This window comes from Hoplias malabaricus, chromosome 6 (assembly GCF_029633855.1).
Source record: "Hoplias malabaricus isolate fHopMal1 chromosome 6, fHopMal1.hap1, whole genome shotgun sequence".
Taxonomy (NCBI): Eukaryota; Metazoa; Chordata; class Actinopteri; order Characiformes; family Erythrinidae; genus Hoplias; species Hoplias malabaricus.
The window spans coordinates 33017155-33038469 of record NC_089805.1 but is presented as its reverse complement, the minus strand read 5'-3'; the positions used below and the strand labels follow the sequence as shown (position 1 = coordinate 33038469).

The 21315-nt window shown below is 36.1% G+C and overlaps 1 protein-coding gene across 2 annotated transcripts in view; it reads left to right on the top strand.

The window, feature by feature from the left end:
* vps50 (VPS50 EARP/GARPII complex subunit) overlaps nt 1–21315 on the top strand; it is a 153606-nt gene that overhangs the window by 117624 nt on the left and 14667 nt on the right. For both annotated transcript variants that reach the window (XM_066674752.1, XM_066674751.1), the window contains 3 exons: nt 9479–9627; nt 20027–20123; nt 21109–21267. In XM_066674752.1, coding sequence (XP_066530849.1) covers nt 9479–9627; nt 20027–20123; nt 21109–21267 — 405 coding nt within the window. The remainder of the gene's footprint in view (nt 1–9478; nt 9628–20026; nt 20124–21108; nt 21268–21315) is intronic.

Here is a 21315-nt window from a genome sequence, read left to right as displayed (position 1 = left end):
AAAGGTTGTCTTGATTGGTCAATGTTTAATGCCAAATGTTACATTCCCACCATTTGGAGACAAAATAAAGTCAGACATTAGTTTTATAATATAGAATCCCTGCTTTGTGAGACAGACACTGGGACTGCTGTGACTGGGTGAAACTTGAGGGAGGCAAGACAAACTAATCTTAAGAAACAGAGATGAGAATAGGCAGAAATTGAGTTATTGCCTTGTGGGAATTATATTTTCCTGAATTAACAAATTTCTATGGTTGATTTTTTATTATTACTATTATTATTTTTTTATTTATGTATGTATTTGTCTCTGGGTCTGTTTCTCACAATCAGCCCAATCAATACCTAGTGAACTAGCATAGGCTGTGAATATTTTAATTTTATTTCTTTTAGTTGTGTGTGGGATCATTCTATTACTAATGGGGGGTGAATAATTTTTTTCATAATTTGTGTCTGGTTGTAACAACTCTCTTGTTTTTTTTATTTTATGAATGATGTAATCCTAAACTTAAACCATCTAGGTTATGGCAGCATACATTTCCATGGCACTGTAACCCAGGAAAAAGTAATCAGTCATCATATGTAGTAGTTTAAACTAAACATAAGGTTAATTGGCTAACTATTCTTGTGCAAACAACTCCATTGTGCTTCTTTGGGCACAGTATTAATCCCTTCACATACTAAATGTTGTTTTTATACGTAAAAATACATACTTTTATTACAGTACATGATGTTAGCGATCGGTTTAGAGTTCATGATGAACTGGCAGGGTGTGAATAATTACATGAATGTTGAGGCCAGTGATTAACTCTAATTTGCCAGCGCTCTGCTGGTCAGACATGAATCTGTGTGTTCTGTAATTAGTTAGACTACCTCATTACTTGTATTATGACCGATCAAAACCGGTGCTGACCATTTGGGAGTACCAACTAAAATCCTTCAGGACTCAGCTGTCTAATAAATTCAGTTTTCTCATCTTGAAAATTCTTGAAAGATCTGATGAATTTTATAAATACTGGTGACTGAGCTCACCTCAGGAGTTTAATTTCTGACTGGTAGCTTTAGCACTTTCTTGTCTTCAGGGCTTCATGTCCTTGTTCTGCACAAGGTCCAGTGTTCCAAAAGCATCTTAGTTCTAAAATCTTATTTGGCAGAGAGAGTTTAATCTGTGCCAAAATATTCATGGGGAACCCAGTTCAGGTCGTTTCTGACCCATTTATGCCATTTGTTTGATAGCATTCCTTTCTATGAGTGGTTTAGTCATACTTTTTTTGTTGTAAGATCAATGCAAAGTTACCTCTCAACGTTTTTGACAATAGCAAAATTGCTTTTAGAAATGTCAATATAACACTCAAGGTATTCAGTCTCGTTGAAATGCATGGTAATGAACAGCCCACAATTTACAGTTTCCTAGGACTCTTTTGTATGTAATAAATGTGTGGTGCATTTCTGTACATTGCTGCTTTCAAGCACTTGAAGCTACTGTGGCCTGAATAGTGGCTATCGACATATTACATATCTACGTATATGATGTAGATAGGTATATATTATTATATTTATATTCAGAAATTTCAGAATATTTTATTAAAGTATGAGTAAGGCAATTTTAGACTTGTGTTTATGTAAGCCATTTTGATTCTGACACTGGATGGAAATTTATTCACTTTTGAACACTATGCAATGTATTTGTCACTATTACTTCTTTATATATATATATAAAGAGAGAGATTACATTATTTAATTTCCCTGATTCATGAGCCATATGTCCCCACACTGTACAATGACAGTTTTTTTGAATGGCCTTGGGATGAATAGTAAAATGAAATGTAAGTTTCTTGGTAATGGCCTTTTTAATCTGCTACATTCAGAGGCTGATGAAATTTTGCACAATGCAGTTCTGCCTATAAAAATATGAGCAAGAGAAAGATATCTGAGAATGATTAAACTCATTTAGGGCAGTGTTCATGCGACTGCCAGGTTTGGGTAATTGCAGTTAGCAGTGTCCACCATTACATGCTCTTTGCTGTGCTATCATCATTCTTGGCTCTTTGTTCTCAGACATGGAACTGGACACAGCATCCTGGAGCTCTGATGAGATCTCGATGTATCTGGTTTTCTTCTGCTTTTATTTTCTTTATCATTCTTCACTCCAAAGCTGACAATGTTGGTATTATTATGTGTTTATTCACACATAACAGAAAATAGAGAAAGGTCCCTGTACGTTGGCAGCAACTGCTTCAGATTAACTATTGATTTTTGAAAGAGATGTTCTCTGAATAAAGACCTGTTCATTCCTCTAAGTTTTTGCCCACTCAGAAGTCTGAACCATTTGGAAGGAACTGAGAGGATTTCTGGCCAAGAAAATAACACTATTTCAGAAGAATCTCAAAGATTGTTTTTTATACAGAAATCATTAATTTAAAAAATGCAATTTTCATAATTTTCCACATTTTATTTTATATTGCCTTTAAAATTTTGAGTTGGGAATATAATTGTTCAGAGTTCTTGAAGAAGCAAAGGCCTGGAGCTTCATTTATTTACAAAATCACATTTTAATCAAAATAATGATGAGAAAATTTGCAATAACATATTTTCTCCAGATCATCCATACATTGTGCCATACAGGAAAGATGAGGTGCTAAGATAACTCCACCTCATTTAGACATCATCATCATCTTCATTATCATCATCAACAGCACAGCACCTTATGAGAGCATGTGTGTTTCTGCTGGGCTGTGAGTCTCTGGTTTGTTGTCTCCAGTATGTTGTCAGGTCCTGTGAGAGACAAGTGTTGAGATACATTGTTTACCTTAGAAATACTGCATTGCATATGTGTGTGTGTGTGTATGTAACTTACTTTCATATTTTTTTCTTTGGTTGTCCTATTCATTCTTTAATCCTTTCCTTCTGTTTTTGGCCTTTGTTTTTTGTGAATATGTGTGAGTCATGAATTTAATTCTTGGCAAGTCACATTTTTAGCTCTTTATTATGTTCAGTGCCTCACAATAACATGTTATTTGTCCCAGAATTCAGTTTGGTCATCATGCCCCATGAGTAGCAATTATTCAGAACAAATTCACTGTAAAAGCTATTTTTCTGTGTGATATAACAAAGCAGATGCTTAAATTAAAGTCAGAGGATTGGGTTCTGATGTGTGTTGTTTTGTTTTTTTTTTGGTAAAACTCATTTTTCTCATTTGCCACATAATTTAAAAAAAAATAGAGAGAGAGATAGCAGGGTGACCTTGATTTTCAAAACTGGAATCTCAGTCAGAGAGAGATGACTGAGCTCAGAGCTGAACAGATCAGTTGATTGGGGCAGATTGGAGATCAGTTAATTTGCCAAGTTTTTATTGTATTCATCTGAACTGCTAGCTTTGTTGTAATTTATTTAGTGCGCGCGTACATTATCATCTGTGAGCTCATCACTGAATCATATCTCTGTACAAAGCAAAGGATTTTGGGATTGTGTGTGCTGTTGTGAGCATGGGTTTGTAATTCTGTGGATTTTGGCACATTTCTTTGTTTTATAAAATATTCCTTAGGTTTTTTTCCCCCTTTATGCTTTTGTTTTTACTAGTTTATCTTGTAGAGTTTAGTTCTTGCATTTTCTTTTGTACCATGACATCAGCCTTCCTCCCTCTCTCTCTCTTGCTCTCTCACTCTCACACTCTTGCTCTCTAACCCCTCACTCCAAAACCCATTACACTGAATCTCCAATACCTGTAGTTTTATGCTGGGTTCACTTCTTACTGAGCACCACAAGCATGCTCATATCTTAATGAAATGCTAAGCTCCTAAATAGCTGCAGTTTTGGCTCTTCTGTGTAGACATTCCCATCAGCCAAGTTTTCCCTGTGTCATTATTTACTTATGATTTCATTTCCAAGCACAGTCTGACTCCCACAACTTTACAGCTTTAATCTCCGTCACGCTCATGATAACCCTAGTTGTTTTGTAATTGTAAATAGTTATAATTTGCTGCTTTTTAGGTTTCCAGCAGAGCTGTGGTAATGTGCTGGCTGCAGTGCAGGTCTGTGGAGTTGTACAGATGCTGGCATTAACCAATCAGTGATTGCCCAAATAAACTGTGTAATATACAGTGCTCTGATCCTTAACAAGCAGTAATTCAGCATTTAAGAGGAATTTAATATGCATGTTACATTTTACAGATTCCCAAATTCTCCACACATGGAGAGTGCAGCATTCCCAAGCTCAGTTTAGAATTGTGTCAGGTTAGGCAGCATGATGATATTTACATATCTTTATCTACTTTTTATTACATTAAATATGTACACATTGGATGCTTCAGCCATCATAATCCAAAAGGCTCTCATTCTCCCTTCATCACAACCACAATGCTAGGCAGCAATGACCTAACAGATCTTGGCAATTCATGTTCTCTTCCTTCATTTTAGCTGTTCAGTGTTGGTGTTAGCATCAGTTTGAGATGAAGTAGTCACTGGTCTCATGTCGCAGATGAAGCGCGTGCTCACACTCAAACTCCAGAGTTGGTGGCAGTGTGTGTGATTGGGGGAGCCCTAGTTAAATATTGAAATGGAATAGTTCATAATGCTACATAATACCAACATAAGCCTTTCATGACAAGTGATCTAAACCTGCATAAATATATCTAAAAGCTTTTAGTTTGCATGGGTCTACAAAAAATGGCCCACAGGCCACATAAACTCACTGCTTTCATTTGTCCAGCCCCTTTAACTGTAGCAGCATAGTAGTTTGGCCAAGGACGTAGAGTTATGTGGAGCGACTACTGTACTGCCCCTAGCAAATATTTTGGACAAAAATTACAATGCAATGGCCCATCAGTGTCTGGTCTGTGGTACAAAGAGTTACAATCTGGCTCTGTTGAGTTCAGCTTCCGGAACCCATGCCACTAATAGGATTGGCTTTGCCAATTCTCCCTAATATGTGAGAGACTGTGGCTTTAAGGAGACAAAGCGCTGTAAATACATGGCTGCGTATTTACCACATCATGTCTCATTGATTAAGGGACAGTGCCACCAACTTCCGTTGTGTTTTAGAGCCTCTTCAATCCAGTTCTTTTGGAGTTTTAATATCTGCACTTTTCAGCAAGAAGTTTTCCGTGTGCACTCATATGCATGCACCGTAAAACTCAATGTTGATGTGTAAGTGGAACAAACTGTCATCCTGTTTTCCAGTGACTCTTTTTTGAGGCCATTTTCATAAAAGGAAGATTATTTTCCTAATGTAAGTTTGCACTCCATCGATGCATCAGTATGAAACTATGCAGAGCCAGACTTTACAGTAGACTTTGCAAAATCCAAGGATGTACTTCTTTCTGATAGGGTTATATAATGTAAATCAGCTTCCAGTATTGTATTCTGAGTTTGATAAAAAGAGAAATAATGAGCTGTGGTTTTGCTCTTGGTGGAGCTTCTTATCCCGTTGTTAATTCCCACTTTAAGATATGCCATGTTTCCCCTCTGTATGCGCTTTAACACAGAGCTCAGAATATTTCATAAGGCATACGACAAGATAGGCCTCTTGCCAAAAAGTGACATTGGATCTTTGTCAAGATTATCATGGACCAGTTCAGAGTTCTTGAGCTCATTTTGCAAACTGCCAGAAGGTTCACGTTCACATAGGGTGGATTTTCATTGTCATTATTTTGTTTTTACAAAAAAAGTTATGCTTGAACCTGATGTTTAGATATAAAATAACTTACATACAAGCTAATATAAACCCAAATAATTAAATAAAATAATATAAAGTTGCAAAAAATTGAGTACAGATTCTATGACTGTTAAATCACATGAAATGTACATTTTTTTTATTATTGGTAAATATTATTGGGAATACTAGATTCTCTTTCTATCAAAAAAAGCATGCATATACTTCTCTCTCCAGATCAATTTGCTGTAGACATATTAATAGAGCTCAGTAAACTGTGGAATTAGCATTGCCTTTTGAGAGCTGGATGCAAAGAGGAACTTAAATCTCCAGTTTATGAGAACCAGTAAGCCTGTGAATCTCATTATCGTGTATTTTCATTATGGAACAGAAAAAAAAAAAAAGTAATTCAACTGTGCCATGATTGCTTTCTCCATGAATAGCATTAGCACAAGTTCCAAACCCTGTTAACAACTGTTTGATTTCAATTTACCATTGTAATGATCTCATTGTGAAGCGATGATATTGGAGATGTCTTAAAAGGATGTAATGAAGCTGTTTTGAATCTAATTCTCAGACTCATTAAAGCTTGTCTTTGAACAGTTGTTCAACAGTTTTGAGGAGTATGTATTCAACAAAAACTCAGTGTGGAATAGTGGCACCACATCTGGATTGGCTGGATGACCATACTGACCTGTGGGCCGAGTTTATATGGCCAGATGTCTCGTTTTGGTCCTGATGTCTGGGAAACATCATTCCAGAGTGTAATCTATCACAAATTAATAACAGTTAGATTAATTAGCTCAAAGTGTATTTCACATATGGTGTGTGGTCATAATAAATTCAGTTTGATTGTGAATATTGAAAATTTTGAAGTAAAATGTCTTCTTGGAAACATTGGAATGTATATTGGAACGTGTTTATTGATTAATTTGTCCAAAACCTGCAATTTCCTAATGCAATTGCTCCACAAATACATTTCACCTACTACTGCTGGTAAGTGCATTATTTTATGATAAGCAATGTAGTTTCGTATTTCTTAGATAACATTGTGTTGGGATGAGCGATGTATGTACGCTGTGGTATTTTACTGTTGCCTTTAGGTGTCTGATATTCACAGAGAAATGAAAAGAGAGTTAATGGATTCTCTGGATCACTTCCATCGCCACGGAACTGACTCTTACTCACATAACATTAACATTATCTTCCACTGGGGAGACATTCTGCCCTCAGAGATCCCTTGAGAGTTTGACCAGTTACTACTATATGCTTCCATGTAATCTTATCATCAGAATACTAGTGGTGCTGTAGACTCTACTTCACATTTTTTAAATGTTGACATTGTTTTGTAGAGAAAGTGGAGAAAAGAAAACACTAAATGGTATATTCAACAAAAGGAATTACTTGAGAATTTGGCCAGTTGGTGAAAGATCCATGTGTGCACATCTGTGTCAGAAATGCTAATCAGAACATAAAGTATGTTGCCACATCACAAATATACAATGTTTTATACATATTGACTAGAACTGTATATTCATGTTTTGTTATTTCTCAGAAGTGGGTGGTCACATGCTTTTATAGATTTTGCCGAAAGCTTCAAGGGAGTTAGTCTACTTGTAATGATGATAAAGCATTAAAATGATCAGAATAATGTGCCATTATTTCCTGTAAAAATTGCGATGACCATAATTCCTGTTTTTCAGAAAAGAACATTTTGTATAATATGATTTAAACAAGAGTCTGTGATTTGTAACTAGACATGTGATTTGTTACAAAGAAATGATTTCCAGTATTTTCTCTGACCAATCAAATGTAGAATGGCAAAATTTAAATATGTATAGGGTATTTATTTGTTAAAGCTTTAAAAGTATAAATAATCAACTTCATAATGTAGTTTGTAGTGCAAAAAATGCTGCCTTTGCTTTTGCCTTTTGGCCAAATTTATTGAAAGAACAGATGCTAAAATGCTTTGAATATTTTTAATTGTATTTATAAAGCACTATAGTTACATTTAGGTGAAGTATGATGGTGCTCAACTATAAAGTATTTAAAATATAACGTAGATTTATAAAATAAATACAAAAGCAGCTAGAGGATACCTGTCTTCATAACTTTCTTATTGTATTCTCCATCTATTAACTTTAATACATTTTATGAGTTGTTGTTTTTTTTGGCCACAATATAGTGTTATACTAAAGTCAGTGGTAAATGTCAAAACAAACTAGCTTGAAGAAGTAAAGTAGCTTTAAGTGTCTAGAGCCCCTTTTGGGATTCTTTATATAGCTCACCTGTATATACGCCTGTCCCCATTTGTAAACTAATCCTGACCAGATGACATATCTTAACATGTAAATCCTAGTTTTATCATCCAAGAAAAATGGTGCACCAACTGTTCAGATGTTTTTAAGATCTTGATGTTGTCGTAGTGACTTTTGTGGGTTTACTCATCTGAGCCAAGTTCTTACAATAGTCAATGTAAAAAGATTGTATTCCATGTAAATTTGGAGCATTTCTATTTGTCATCAAAGTTTCACACAATGTGAAGGACTGCTGTTGTATTCCAATGATGTAATTGTTAAGACATAGTTTGCAGCATTAATAACTGTTTTATTTTTAAAAAAAATAATATATATATATATATATATATATATATATAATTATAATTATCTAAATTTATGTAATGATCTGATATTTTGTGGTCAACATTTTCTGTCTATCTGATGCTCACTTTAGCTTCCAACTATGAAAACATGTTTCTGAATCATGTACGTTGTTGATGAAGAGTTAAGAAATTGATATTAGATATCACATGAAATACATATCACATGTTAAAAGTAAAAATAATCCAAGGTGCTCTGTGGTTTGTTTGCCGCTCGTGTATTTTTTTCAGTATGTTACCATTTTAATTTTTTTTTTTTTTTATCAAACTTGATTAAATGCTCTCATCAGCAGTGACATTTAAATGAATGTTTAAAGTTTAACAGTGATTATGACTTATGGTTTAAACATAGCACCCAAAATGGGATGTAATTGTAATTTATGTTGAGGAACTAGAATAAAAATATTGCTTTTGCCCCCTTTGAGTTTAGCCCGTGTTTGACCATGTGCCCACTGGCACTTCCAGCACTTTGCAAAGTCTGAGTCACTGCTGTGTCATTTCACCCTTTTTTCTCCAAGCAATTTCTACAATCTCCTGCATTCTATTGCCACGTCCTATGAGGGTTTCAGAGAGGAAGAGAGAGTTTTTACCTTCTGGCTTTGTGAACTGAGCGTCATTAAATTTTATGACGTCAGTGCACCATAGTTGTTAAGTGCTTTTAGTCATTTCTGGTGCTGTTCAGGCAAGGAGAGAAAAAAACTCTCTGATGTAGGTATGCAATTCATTTTGCTTTGCTTAATTTACTTGTAATGTGAGGACTGACTGCTGTGGTCTGCTTTTGTAATGTGTAATTTGGACCCAGGCCCAACAGCAGTGTTAAATCTGTGAACTATGGCCAAACGTGTTTGATTTTCTTTCAGTTGTGATTACAATTGCAGTGAATTAGTAAAACCAAATTGCAGCTTGGGTGGATGTAGCCAAACATGGAATTGTTGAAATCAGACTTGGCTGAGAAGTGTTTTTTTGAGCCAAAAATAATCAGAACAAATTACATGCAGAGAGATATTCTAGTAATGTGTGAATATTTGGTTGTTCGTTTTGGCTCTGGTTTTCATTTTTTTAAAATATTTGAACACTCTTCGATTATTTTACTATATTTTAATTGTTAATATTTTATGAGAAAGACAGCTGTGAACTATGATTTTTTAACATTTTTTTTTTGTTTCTGTGCAGGAGTCTGCAACGGAGAATGTAGGCCCTCATGGACCTCCGGAAGAAAGAAAGGAGAAAGTGCCCAGCCCTCACCTCAGCCAGCTGGTGGTACTGACCAGTAGCGGAACACTGTATGGACTGGCTGAGAGAGTAGTTGCTACTGAGTCACTGTAAGAGTCTTAAACATTTATACCTTTGATTTCTGCCCACACCCTCTCTTACCTGCAGGTGATTTAGACTGCTTATTCATACATAGGAAATGAATCTTATGAGTACTTTCACTTGTTTTAGCAGAAGGGCATACTTATTTGGCTCTTATGGAGTTCGTCGCCAGATGTCACTGATCTGTGTTCACACAGAGGCATCATTAATCACCATTCTAGACTCTGAGGCAGTTCTAAATATTCAAGTATGCTCCCAAAATATTAAAGACTTTAGCAAATATAACTATGTTAAAATAGGTTCTAAAGTTCTGAGAAGCAAAAGACAGAATCTATAACCAATAAATGACATTTTGTAATTGATTAACCAATATTACTAATACTAATAATAATGGTAATAGTCATTAGTATTGAGAGTTATAAAAACAGGTTATAAATACAGAATATTCCTGTATGTAATTGTATATTTTAAGTTTAATATTCTTGAAGAATCTGTTTTCGCTTTCATTCCACCTTTTCTCAGTTGCGCTTCTCTCAGTCTCGCTGTCGCATCCAGAAGTTAAACTTTTGACTTTTGATGGGGACAGGATCTAGACAGTCATTGGCCCACCCATTCTGCACACCCTAGATCAACCAGTTAGTACTCTAAGCCTCTATGATGAACTGTGCATTACTAAAAGACATAATCGTTAAAAATAGTTCACATGGCTTACCTATGTTTGCCGGTCGGCCATTTTCAGGTCAGGGTAAGATTGGCGCGCTCTGGCTGACGTAGCGGTGTGTGCAGAACGGGCAGGGTGGCGTGGGCTTTACTTCAGCAGCCAATGACTCTCTAGATTCCTCCCCCATTAAAAGTCAAAAGCGAGAAACTTCTGGAGGCAACAGTGAGACTGAGGGAAGCACAAATGAGAAAAGGCGAAATGAAAGTAAAAACAGATTCTTCAAGTGTATTATAACTCAAAATTAATGATAATAACTCAAAATAGACAATGATATATAAAAATTTACAGTTTACAAAACTGTTTTTATAACTCTCAATATTAGTTACAGGTTTCTCAATTACAAAATGTAATTTATTGGTTATGGGTTCTGTTTTTTGCTTCTCAGAAATTTAGAACCTATTTTGACACCATACATAACATTTTAAGATTTTTGTCAAGAACTTTAGAAGATTATTTAATTTTATTTTGTTTATTTACTTGAAGATATTACAGCCTAGACCCACTGATTTTTCATAATAATGACATCATTTGCACACAACTGTAATGACTCATCATTCACTGATTCATGGATTCCAAACATTGAACTTTTTATTTTTGGGTGATTTAAATCTGGTCTTGTCCTGATACGTTGTTAATTTTCCAACCAAAAGTGTCTTGTTTAAATCTCAGAGACATTAGTCTTTTCCCAGTTACACTGAGATGCATCTCCAAAAAGAAGTTTTAATCAGGCTGGACCTAAAAGAAATTCTTTTGGAATGTGGCCAAGAAAAACCTTGCATTGTGAATTTTATATTGTCCTCTTGAAACCCCAACAATAGGAATCTGTACAGAGAACATTTTTTTTCAACTTGACTTTTAAACATAAAAGAATAAGAAGCTAATATGGTTAATGTCTTTGTTAACTCTCTCCATGCTGAGCATCAGAAGACATTTTACAACCACTACTGAAGTGCAAGAAATGAAGCCACATAAACTCAAACTTAGAGGATTACTCATTTGTTTTCATTCTATCATTGGTTGGGAACAAAGTTCTTTCTCTCTGTTTTTCTAAGCATTAATAGTTCAGGTAAATGTTTGTTTTAACCACTAAAATAACACATAGATATGTAAATAATTTAAAAGCACTTTAGCAACCTGCACTAGCATTTCTGTCTGAAAGTGCCTTAGACCATATGGTTATGCAAAATATGCTCTCAGATTTACATGCATCTACCATGAGGTCATGCTGGGGTTTTTTTCGGCACTGAAATAAGTATAAAAATTGGCAGGCTTTGTTATAAGAAATCAGATATGAATGAAAATGCAGTTCTGAGAGAGAAGGCCCGTTTATTTTAAGGTTTTATTTATTTATTTATTTATTTATTTTACTGCTGTGAAGATAAGGATTTGAGTTGAGGAGGTGGAAGAGAGCCTAAGGCATTTTCTTCTTTGAGGAAAAAAAATGTAATCTGCCAGTGCGTTTGCCTGTTCTAGTGCCAAGAAGAGATTGAAGAAAGTTCTCTGTGGAAATAAAAAAAGCCAGTTCAAGTATCTGTGCTCATTTGGTGCGTGGCAAACAAGTGAAACGTAAGATTATTGGCCAAATTGCTGCTGTTGTCCTTTAAGCCCTGCATTTTTCCTGATGAGTCAGAAGAGGCTGAATTGGGGGGGTCAGCTACTGCCGGCCAAGTTCATTTCATTAAGTGCTGCGATGCTGCTGATGACTTACCTGCTTACCTACTAATCCAAATGAGGGGCAGGTTCTGGATGATTGGGGTTCTAAATCACCACTTAGGCTCAGATCTTTCTCTGCTGTAGTAAGACACATTCTCTGTAAGTCTGTCTGTTTATCTCTCTCTCTCTCTCTCTCTCTCTCTCTCTCTCTATCTCTTTGTCTCTCTCTCTATCTCTTTGTCTCTCTCTCAATCTCATTGAATTTTTCACAAATTCATGGGAGCTGGCTGAGTGGAACATGCCGTAGCCACAAGCCCAGAGAGGACTGTCTCATGTGCCAGATGGCACTGAGCGCGTGCCAGCCACAAAAGCCTGCATCCGAAAATTCAAACGTTTTAGAGGGAGACAAGTGAGGTTGTGAATGAGCAAGGGATCAGAGGATACATATCTTATGACACTGAAACATGTCTTTTCTCAAACTGCTTCATGGTGGGAAAACCCATTTTGGCTGGACTGGTCTGGGCTGGTATGCTGCTGATGGCTAATACTCTAACCCTCCATCTACAATGAGTACATGCTCTGAATGTGCCACTCTTAATACTGCCATTACCCCAGGCCCATTTCAGAAAAGGTTAGTGCCACTAGACCCATTCTCCCTGCTTAGTGGAATAATCAATGAAGGTTTGGAATCCAGTACAGGGATCAAGATTAGAGGTGCAAAAGATAAGGGCAGGAAATGGGCTGCCTGTTACCATCTAAGCATCCTATTTCTACCAGTATAACTTGATAAAGTTTAAATTACACTCCTTTACTTGGCCCAGCGTCTCAGTCACGTGAATAAACCTAATTTCCGCCTGGCATTCATACAACTCTATTTCCGTGTATATCAGAAATGCGGGTTAGGGAGGTGGAGGGAACAAATTATATATAACCGCTCATTAAAAAGCCTCTCGTTCAGCCAATGTTTCCTTTAATACCTTTTAAGCTCCTGTGTAAATGCTGGATATATATATCAATGATTTGTTCTATCTGGTATTATAACAATTTGCGAATTCTATTTAAGTTGGAATTTATTTTCTGCACGTTGCAATTACAGCTCCCACAGGACATGACTTTTCAGTAGCTTGCAAATACGCATAATTTTATTCTCAATATCTGGTTAATAAACCACATGAGAGGCTTAAAGGATTTCTCTCACTGTCCTCCTCAGCAGTTATTCAGGTTCTTACATTTATTGTTTCTGTTTTCCCACTTGTTGCAGTTGTATGACCAAGTGCATTATTTGATGTATAGATTTTAGTTCTTCAGTATTGTCCAAATTCTCCTAGAATCTTCACTCAACTGTACAGACAATGATAAACCAATAAGTTTTCACCTACTCCAACATTACTTCTAAAATCAAGTCTATTTATCAGGAAGGCGTCTGCTTTAGTAACAGGTTCTGTTCCTCATAGATTACTTAGAAATCAATGTTAGAACTTTACTGTGAAAATTTGATTGCATTCAGACATGAAAATCAGAACCAGACTCAGGTTTAGTTTGAAATTTGTTTTGGTGTGTGCACACATGAATGACATCAGCCTACTACAAACATACCAGACAAGTACATAGACCACATACACATACAGTAGTCAGGAAAAAAAGTATAATACAGAAAGGGGGGAAAAAAATGTGTAAGGTCAGGTTGGATGATTAGTTTTGGATCACAAACCCCACTCCAACTCCTCCAATTTGTATTAAATGATTTTCTAACACTCCAGAAAACAAGAGTGCACCACTCGAGCCTGTGCTCACCCTGAATAATGGTGGCTATAATTGAAGTAGCAAATTTACTAATAATAAGGGGTGTCTTTACATTTCAGCACATATAATAGGTGATTAATTTATATTTTTGACTGATATGAGTATGTTTGGGCTTTAAGGGAATAATAATTAAACTATCTAGAACCACATGATTGCTTGTTGCTTTCGAGAGCCATATATTCATTAATACTGTTGTAAATCACTGTTGTGTCATGATTCTGTGCCACTCCTTTATGTGCAGTGTAAAGAGTTGTGTTACAAATGATATGAGAAACATCTGATGTACTAAACTTGGAACAGAAGAGCTAGGGCTGGAGCTAAGATCATGTGAAACTCAAAAACTGTAGCATTTACAGCTCATAGACCTCTGATTGCTGGAGTTGGGGGAGAATAAGTACTCTTCATTAGAGCAATAGGGTAATGAGCACTTGTGCATTTGTCAGTGCCACTGCTTTTGTGCTTGGTGTGGCATCACAATTCAGAGCAAACTGTATATTGTTTTTGTCACCACTACATAGTTCTGACTTAATAAAACTGTGAGCACAAAAACATGTCTGATAGGTCACTTATGTCAACCCAAGTTTGTCTCCTATGGGTGTATTCAAGGCCTCTTACACTGTTATGTGTGGACATGTGCAAGGTCCAGCCTCCAACAAGTAAATATAATAGCCTTTACCAGCCTTTCTTCAGGTGTGCTGTCAAAAATATTTTAATATTTAATATTATGATATTATGTTTTTTCATTATATTATAAAAATACAGAATATTTGCAGAATGTTTTGGGAAAGTTCAGATTATTTAGAGGAAAAATGGTCACAATATTCTTACCTTATCTCATAGTCTCCAAAGATTTTCAGTAAGAGTTTTGGTCAGCATTTTCCATCTTAGTCTTTTCTGCGCTAACAGCAGAGGATGGTGGGTTACTATTGTGAGTGTACACTACAGACGCAGCAAAACAAAAACGCATTTCATTCTCAAACAAATTATTCTATTAAAAATGTAATTGATCTGTTTTTGTCACATATTGATCTTTAAAAAATATGATTTAAAAAAACGATGGCTTACATTTGATTACAGTTTCAGGTACCTGTGTTTCTGTGTCGTGTGTGTGTCTGTTTGTATATTGGGTGTCAGACGGATGCAGAAAGTATGTTTTGTAATATATTTTATATTGGGATAACTTGAAATTTGACAAGCTTTTAAAGGGTAACATGATCTAAAAAAGGTTGAGAAACCTTGGCCTATATAACATAATACTGCATACACCAACATTATTCACTATTTTTTCCATGCTTAATTTTTTCAGATTTATTCTTCCCTGTATATGTGCAAACATGCATCATGCAAACACGAGCCTCTCTTCCATGTTTACCACTAAAACTCTAAAAGTTGGGAGCAGAAGTTGGGGACCTCAGACTGACGTGTCTGTGATTGCTTATAAGAATTTCTTTAAGCCAGTTATTTAAAATGTCCCTTTGTTGCATCATAACTTATTTGCATAAAGTTGTTTAAGTTGTTGAAGTTGAAGTTGTCTGATAACCCTAGACCTCAAATATAATTGAATGAATCATGAGAAGCAATTAAAATATATATATATTCCAGCTTCTAAGACTAAACTTTGTAGGTGATGAAAGCAGAATGTGGATTTTTTTTTTCTTTTTAAGCAGTGGGGTTGAAGCTGCTCCAGGCATTCCTGATAAGACTAAAACCATCTCTGAGGTGTCGCTGCCCCTTAGCCAATCACATCTGCATTTGCTGACCTTACACACAGCCACAAGAGGATGGAAGCATGCTCTGGAAGTTGAAGTGTGCAGTGGCCTGATGGATGTCCTTAAAGCCCAAGTCATTTCTTTCAGGAACAGAGTGGCAGTACTGCTGCTGAATGTAAATTTTTAGTGCTTTAAAAGTTGCCTCTCTGCTAAATCTGCAGAGGCAAGCTCTTTTAAAAGCTAGTACCTGGAACTTCTTGTAATGTTATTTATTTGTAAAGTGTTTTAATACTTAATATATAGTGGACTGTTTGGATTTGCTCCAGTCTTTTGGGCTACTGCTATTAAAATAGATCTTCAAGTTGACCGTTGGCATAGAGTCATGAATAGAGGATTATTTCTAAGATATGAAGCCAAGACTCGTCTGACATGATATTTGTAATCATGTAAGACAGGAATAAGTGTTCTAAAGAGGGAACGAGAGCACTTCTCATGTGCACTGTTAGTAATGTGTATTAATTATTAATGAGAGAGTTGATGTAAATTATTCTCATAGGTTCCAGCTGTGCGCTGCCAGTGGCATTAAACATCAGTGAGTTGTAATTCCTGCATCATTCAGCTTTGTGGCTTGTTGTCTTGACTGATTGTAAGTTAAATTTGATATTTCATCTTTATTTAGCCAGTGATTAACAATTTACTGTTGATTTCCTTATAGAAAACAATGGGAACTAATAGTTGTATTTGAAGCTAAATGGGTAATTAATGCTTTTTCACTCTTTCACTCATTGTGTTAATCATGCATCATCAGGCTAGTGTTTTATTCACATTTTGACACAATAGAGAGAGTCTTAGTTAGACTCTCTCCATATTTACTCTACATGAATTACGTAAAGACAATTCTTTTGCATGTTTTGAAGCATTTGTGTTATTAGTTGAATTCAACAGCTGGACAGAATCCTGGCTGGTGACAGTGTTGTCAGCAGAAAAGAAACCACAGATGCTTCACGAAATGTATGCTTAATTTCTGTAAAAATAGTATCTGCATTAAACTGGGTAATTTGAGAGGGAAAAAAAATATGGAAGGGTTCTTCCTGGCACTATATGAGACAGTATGGTGTGGAGATGAGTGGTGGCTGAAATTAGCGACAAAAGTGGGCTGTGAGCACGTAGGGGAGGAGGGGGGGTGGCAGATGGAGATGACAGTACACAGGCAGGCACACACACATACACACACACACTGTCAGAAGAGGTGTAATGAATGTATGCTCTCCCAAGAAAAAATGGACCAAACTCTGAACTGCAAAACTTAAAGCTTTTAGAGGTGTTAACAAAAATATTACATGGAATATTGCTGAAATGCTTGCATTCTGCTACTGAAGTGTTGCTTTCTGAAGAGGAGCAACCAGATGTTAGTTTCAGAGCGTCATAGTTCACACTGCAAGATGACCAAGAATTATGACCAGATATTGTCCTTTTGGCTTATGTTTTTTTTATTTGTATTATGTATTTAGTTAGTTAGTCAGAGTCCAGATTTAAATCCTATGTACAATATTTGGTTTTGCATTAAGCACAAACTTAAGAAATAAAAGGGAAAAGCTCCCATACTGTTTATGATTATATATTTTTGCTAATTTCATGCTAATTATTTAATGTTTAAATTTACCTGAGTTATTTCAGTTTTCAATATTATAACATCAGCTCAGATATATCAAAATGTACACTCGGGACTTTGATCTTGGAACCGAGGAATGTTTACCACTCTGTTGCATCACTTTTTCTACTAATTACTCTTTTTAATCATTTTGAAACTGAGGATGCTTATTGTTTTTGAGGTTCTAGCTTGATGCAAGACTTCAGCTGCTTAAAAGTCTGTGGAAGTCTTTGTCTGGTTCTCTTTTACAATGAATCTTCTATAGGAGACAGATATGTACTGCAGACTGTCCAGTCACACACACATACACATGTATGACTTGTATGATGTCACACTGTGGTAGCATGTGCAGAATGAGGTGAGGCATTGTCTTGTTAAAATAACCATAGACCTCTTAGGAAAAGGTTCTTGTGCAGTGCTGTCTGAGGGATTTAATATTTATATTCATTTGCTTGCAGTGCAATTCAAAACGATGTAGCTTGAATATTTCATAAGCTTTTCCCTCTTATTTTGCCCCATCCCAAATTATCAGGATGATGCCTCAAATTCAAAATTTGTTAATATTTACTAAATACCTTTAGGGTGGTCAGTAATAACGTTTAAAAATGTGTTCTTTATCCTTTTTTTTCAATTAGATAAAAGTTCAGAAGAATAAACAATGCAAATGTCCCGATTTCACCGTATATATATTTTTTTTCCACTATATATATTTTTTTTGGGGGGCAACTGATTTCACTCTTATACTCTAGTAGTTTTTTCATTCTTCTACTCTTACTTTTACCTGAGTTGGTTTTCCCTAGTATGAATACGGTTGAGTATGAATTCTTGTTGCCCTACCCACCTTTGGCTATCTACTTCTTCCTTAAAAGCATATTCACTTATCACACCTTACTGCTGAGAATATGAATATAATAATACATGAGCTTGTGTAGAATGAACTGAAGTGTGATGCAGTTTTAAGCCAGTGCACACAAGAATGCTAGAGGTATGCTTTGTTGTTTTCACTCTCCATTCATGTATATAATGAATGTATTTATATGTCGTATCTCAGCAGGCCTCAAAAATAAATAAATAAATAAAGCTGAAAAGATAGGTAGGCCTATTCCAGTTGAATGCTGTGTTGAGCTGTGTTGTTCAGGTTTTTTGGTGTTGATAACAGATGTTCTGCAGAGATAATAGTCAGCATATTCCATATGCATACTAATGATCAGCACTTGAAAGCAAGGATAGGTTCAACAGAAACTTCAGGTCTCTTTTCTTTGTGTTATGCTATACCCTACTATTCACTTGTTTGGAATTGAATTACCGTATTGACTCTTTGTTCACTTATAAAAATAATTATTAATACAATGTGGACTTGGAAATAACAAGCTGTTTACAAAAAGGTGCTTTCAGATGTTTAATTAATGTTTCAACATATCTGGGTACAAGGAGTCATTAAGTGCTAAATGATATGCTGTACTGTTCTCCTTGCATTATTTTTGTCAGGTTATTTGTTCTAAGAGTTGGTTTCCACTTTTGAATTATGATGAGTTCTGGGTATTAATTTTGTTATGCTAAATTCTCAATTAGTCTTTTAATCTTTACAACTCAGATTATCATTCTGGACACACTCTAAATTTTTCCTAAACCTCGTTGTCTTACTTTGTCTTTGAAAGCTTACACAGAATCACTTTGTTTCACTAGTTTGCAGTCATTGGAGTTTATTAAGTTGACCTGGTCATTCCACCTGGTAATTTCATGTGACTTGTGTATGTAGATTGTAATTTGATCAGAGTTTAATTAGATTTATTTACTCATGGTTATCAAATGCATCACTGGTCAGTCAGGTTGGTCAAGTTTGTTTAAGCTAGTAGGCTCCTGTATAAACTCCAAATGCATGTGTTATTCCATTTTAACCCCCCCCCCCCCACACACACACGCTGATAACACCCAAACTACAGAGAGTTGCTTGACAGCAGGGAAAGGCACAGTCAATCACACTGGCCATATATGTTATGGGGAGGTAGATGTTGAGTGAAGAATGTGATTAACCCCTTTCTGCACCTCTAGGTTAAGGAGACTTTGACAGATTTTTTTTTTTTTTTTTTTTTGGGAGGGGATCAAATTATTGTTGGGGACAATTGCTGGATATTGGTGGGGACACGTCACCTCCATCCATGCTAATTCTACACCCTTGCATAAAACATGCCAGTATTTATTTCTTTACAGTATTGTTTAGAATAATTATCCATTGGCATTAGTCATTGCAGGCATGGAGTTTTAGTAGTGAGACCCTAGCCAAATAAATTGACCTAAGCTGGTACTGAAAGTTACACTCACAGCAGAAAATCTTGTCAGGAGCTGTCAGTGCCTCTGTTTTAGTGAAGTAAACTTTATGGGCATTTATTTATTTATTTCCTCATATACAACAGTAGAGAGTGATGGCAACATAATACTGGGTGGCTTTTTAGTTTGTTTACTTTAAATGTATCTGCAGAGCATGTACCTGTAGTTTCGTATGGAACTATTTATATGTGTATATAATCAGCTCCTAAAATAAACTGGCACAAAACTGAACATGTAAAGTACTTTGCATAGTTTTTGAATGCTCAAGCCCTGCAACAAGGCAAAATTCGTAACATTATGACCCAGATCACGTCTTTCCTTTTCCGCCTCATCAAAGGTCTGCAAGTGTGTATCACAGAGAGGATTAAAGTAGCTGGTGGAAGCAGTTAGCTTTTGGAGCATGCAGAGCAGTGAATTGGTGCAGTTGTTCTTGTACAGTGGAGCTGCTCTATGGACCCCTGGCCCCTGCTGTAAGCCCTGTGCTCTGGGCCTGAGTGCTGCACTAAAAAGCCGCCACTGATGTGACACATGTCCCCCTGCAGAGTGTTCCTGGCCGAGCAGTTTGAGCTCCTGCAGCCTCATCTGGACACCATGATGCCTGCAGCCAAGAAGCCCTTCCTCCAGCAGTTCTACTCACAGGTCAGACGCCTCCAAATCTATTTATGGAACTGCCCTTTCCGTGCATCTCACCGAGAACCATTCCATTTCTTCTCTCTCTCCTGCTGGGTGCCCAGTGTGGCCCTTGTTAAAAAAATAAATAATTATAAAAGAGAACGAGAGCCTGGTGTTGGAGCCACACTTCGAGGCAAAGGGGCTTATCTTCTGTGCCTTAAATCGCCTCTACTCATTCCTGTTCTTATTGTTCATCACTGCTGGGCCAGCTCATTATATTTCCAGACACAGTTAACTAAATGTTTTTCTGCAAGGTTTTGTTTTATGTCAAACTTTGAGATAAAATATCAAATGAGATTAAATATAAAAAGTTCAAATTTATTTTGGGAAAATACTGAAGTTTTTTTCTCCTTCATAAAAGCAGATTTTCTTCCAGAAGTAAATATCATCAGACAAACCTTACACATAAACCTCTGCGTATAAAATATTTTAAAATTATAACACAGAATTATTTATTTAATGAGATCAATAGCAATATTGGATCATATAACATTGCCCTCTGAATATACACCATTTAAATTTCCAGTATGTTATATTAAACAAATGAACAATAACTGTGTATTAAAATGTGCTTAAGTCTGTTCCCTGTAGATGAATTATTTAGAGAAGCACATTTTGCCATACAGCCGTTAAGTTTCCTCTTGGTATTTTATAAAATAATTTCAGCTGTTCTTTATTCTCTTTCCATTCTGAAGGAAACTTTTTCTTAAATGGCTAGATTCATTAAAGCTTCATGACAGCTGCACCTATGTTCCATAATCCTGATTCTGTCCTTTTCTCAGGTGATGCTTTTTCCAGACAGCGGCTACTGTTGCCGTGCAGTAATAAAGACTGCAGTCTTTGGCATATATCACAGTGTTGTCAGATCATTTCACAACTTATACTCATGGAACAGTAGCTGTGTGTACATCCAGTACTGAACTAATTTCCTGAGCACTCTTTTCTCCTGCAGACGGTGTCCACTGCCAGCGAACTACGGAAGCCCACTTACTGGATAGTGGCAGCCAAAGCCATCGATTATGAGCAGATGCTGCTGCTGATGGCGGGAGTGAAATGGGACATTAAAGAGATAATGTCACAGCACAATGTCTATGTGGATGTCCTTTTAAAGGTAATGTGTTTGTGTGGGGCTGAATTGGTTTTATGTGATAGTACAATG